Source organism: Pygoscelis adeliae, unplaced genomic scaffold (genome assembly GCF_000699105.1).
Source record: "Pygoscelis adeliae isolate BGI_AS28 unplaced genomic scaffold, ASM69910v1 Scaffold25, whole genome shotgun sequence".
Lineage (NCBI taxonomy): Eukaryota > Metazoa > Chordata > Aves > Sphenisciformes > Spheniscidae > Pygoscelis > Pygoscelis adeliae.
This window is the reverse complement of record NW_008824808.1, coordinates 308,617-311,418: the sequence shown is the minus strand read 5'-3', so window position 1 is coordinate 311,418 and position 2,802 is coordinate 308,617. Positions and strand designations below refer to the sequence as shown.

Here is a 2,802-nt window from a genome sequence, read left to right as displayed (position 1 = left end):
CTTTTGGCATTACTACTTTCCAGCCTAAAAAATTCAGAGCAAGTTTATGTGAGGCAGGGGTTGTAGTTCCAGCTGTGGGTTTCAAATAGGTAAAAAGCCTCTGTCATTGAAACACGTCCCTGTGTGTTAGGAATGTCAGGCAGTTTTGGTAGTTCGCATCTGTCTGTACTACTGACTCGCGGAACGTGTGTGTTTGCAGAATTGGGGCCTAAATTTATAGACCAAGTTTTGCTTGTCCTGATTTATTTTTAAACTTCTGAACATGTCTATGCTTTTCAGGAGCTAAATCCCGACAAGCAGGAGATGGTTACATTTGATTAGCATTACTAATTTGGTTCATAGAATTTGTGCTTGGATTTTCTTTGGGCGGTGCTCCAAACACACTGAAAGTGCTAAGCTACAAGAAGATTAACTTCTTGTAAGATTTGCTTGTTTTAGATTAAGGTAGGCATCACATAGTCACATACATGCATTGTAAGGCACAAGGCCAAATACCACATTCCTTCTCTCACCTCAGGGAGCTCAGGAGTCAATAGAACTGTGCTGGTTTTAGCACCGCTGCTTCTTTATTATTGCACATGAAATTTATTTTTAAATATATAAGTTTTAGTGAAAGGATACTGAATTCTTGCTTAGAAAGACAATGACTCACTGTCTGACTAGTAGGTTCCCTGGAGATGTGGAAGAGATGCTTCTTTCAAAGGCCACTGTCAGCTTTCGTCTACAGAAGAGGCATCAATTCCCACTCAAGTCATTCTGAATCTTCAGACCAAAGTCTGTCTTCTGATTCTTGCCTGGATTTTCAGAGGTGTTCATTAACCCAAATAATTTCATAAATCTAAATGGCTTAATAGATTTCAACATTTCTGAAAGCTGCACTTACCAGGCTGCTCATTTTCAGGGGTGTAAATACCAATGTAGATTAACTTCATGTAGCCAGACTTGAAAATTTCGCCGTTAAGTCATTTCACGTTAATAATGCCTGAGTACTTAACAGAGTTTTCTTCACGTTGTCATGGAAGACACAAAATGCTATGAAGACTACTTAAATTTCTTTAAACTAGCCCACTGCACGGTAAGAACCTTTGTCAGCTATATGCTGCTTGCTGAAATGCAAACAGCTGGGTATCCGACACCGATTTTAGTTCAAGGAAGTTTAGGTGTTAGTTCAGTTTTTATTTCTGAAGAAGTAGCCTTGTTCCTCGTATGTGCAGTGGGAACGGCAGTGCTGTAGCCTGCCTGTCTGAGGCCGGTTCCCAACTGCGTGCCTTTGAGAAGCATGCAGCTCACACGGCATTGCAAAGCCGTGATCTCTGCTCCAAAACCTTGGAAAAATAGAAGATGGGCAACAGTCACTGCCTTACTTTCACATCCCTCTTATTTTTCCCCTCCAGTTTGAACGGGAACCTGATAAGCCAAGAAGAGGCCAAAGCTTTTGAAAATGAAGACCGGATCATTTGCTTTTGAATGAGGACTCTCCCATTTTGACAAGCTTTGTGTTACAAAGGTTACTTCTACGCTTGGACTGCAGAGTTTATAAAGGCATAAATCTGCAGCGCTCATGGCAGGAGAGAGATACACGATTAGCTGCCTTGTTACGAACGTGCTGCGCTCCCTCAGCTCCATCCCTTACCCTGCCTGTTGTTCTTAATCCTTTTGGTGAGTGGGAAGTTGCCTGGGTAAATAATTAATGTTTGTATGGTGCTTCGAAGGTGAAATGCAAAGTGTTAACAGACCAAATCCGTTGGCAGGTGTATGCATTTTGATAACTGAGTTTAGATTTATTCTGTACACTGATGTAAATAATCAGTAACTTATTTATATACATAAATACACACACACACACATATATATGCAAGAAAGGGTGCAAGATGCACAGACTCCACAAGCTCACAGTGTTATCTGCCTCATAACTGAAAATGAACATGGGTAGCTTTACTGGAAACAGTCTATAATAGTTGCATGCTACCAATGTTTTCAACATGAATACCTTCTTTCTCCTGACTAGAAATTAGGCCCTTATTTCTCCACTGACTACAGGCAGTGTTGGAGACACCGCTGCTTTTTTTTTTTGGGCCCCCCCCCTTTTTTTTTTTTGAGAAATGGATACATCAGGCTCAGATTACTTTCAGTAATCTTTTTTTCCATATTGAAGCCAATAATTTTCTTTTATACAACCAGAAGTCCTTAGTGCCATCACTGTAAAATCATAAAACTGGCAGTAAAACACTTTTGCTTAAAATTTCCTGAGAGCTGCATAGAAACTGCCACCTCCTGTTTTCACAGTGTTTGTTCTGGGGAGGTGGGCTGGAGATAAATGTGAAAAATTAATTAGCAGGTTGTTCATTGTCTTGGCTCTTGGCCTAGACACTGTGCTGGTGGCAATACACCAATATTAAGTTGCCTAGCTTCAGTGGACGATTGAAAATCAGTTGTGTCAAGTAGAAATCCCTTCTCCCAGCAACATGTAAGCGCAGAGAAGGATTGAGGTTTGCTTGGAAAGCTTTTATTCTATGCTTGAATTAGTGGAAAGTGCAAGGCAAGGGGCAGGTAGCAATGATAAGGACCAGCAAGAAAACATTATCCTCCCCAAAATAATTAGTGTTTCAGGAGTGTAACTTCAGATGCCCTTAAAAGAAACCAGTTTGCAAAGGAGTGGGGTATTTGATTATTTTTTTGTGTGCAAATTAAGCATGCTTTGTAAAGGCAAACTCAAATTCTACCCCAGAGTGTGTCCAAGGAACCTAAAATGGAAAAGCATGATCCATTTTCCTTCCTTCTCCTGTGTAACACCCCCCACCC

The 2,802-nt window shown here is 40.7% G+C and overlaps 1 protein-coding gene across 1 annotated transcript in view; it reads left to right on the top strand.

Moving 5' to 3' along the window:
• Positions 1-1,849, top strand: part of NOD1 (nucleotide-binding oligomerization domain containing 1) — a 28,788-nt gene extending 26,939 nt beyond the window's left edge. The window contains exon 13 of the mRNA XM_009324162.1: positions 1,395-1,849. Coding sequence (XP_009322437.1) covers positions 1,395-1,467 — 73 coding nt within the window. The 3' untranslated portion in view covers positions 1,468-1,849. The remainder of the gene's footprint in view (positions 1-1,394) is intronic.
• The last annotated feature ends 953 nt before the right edge of the window (positions 1,850-2,802 follow it).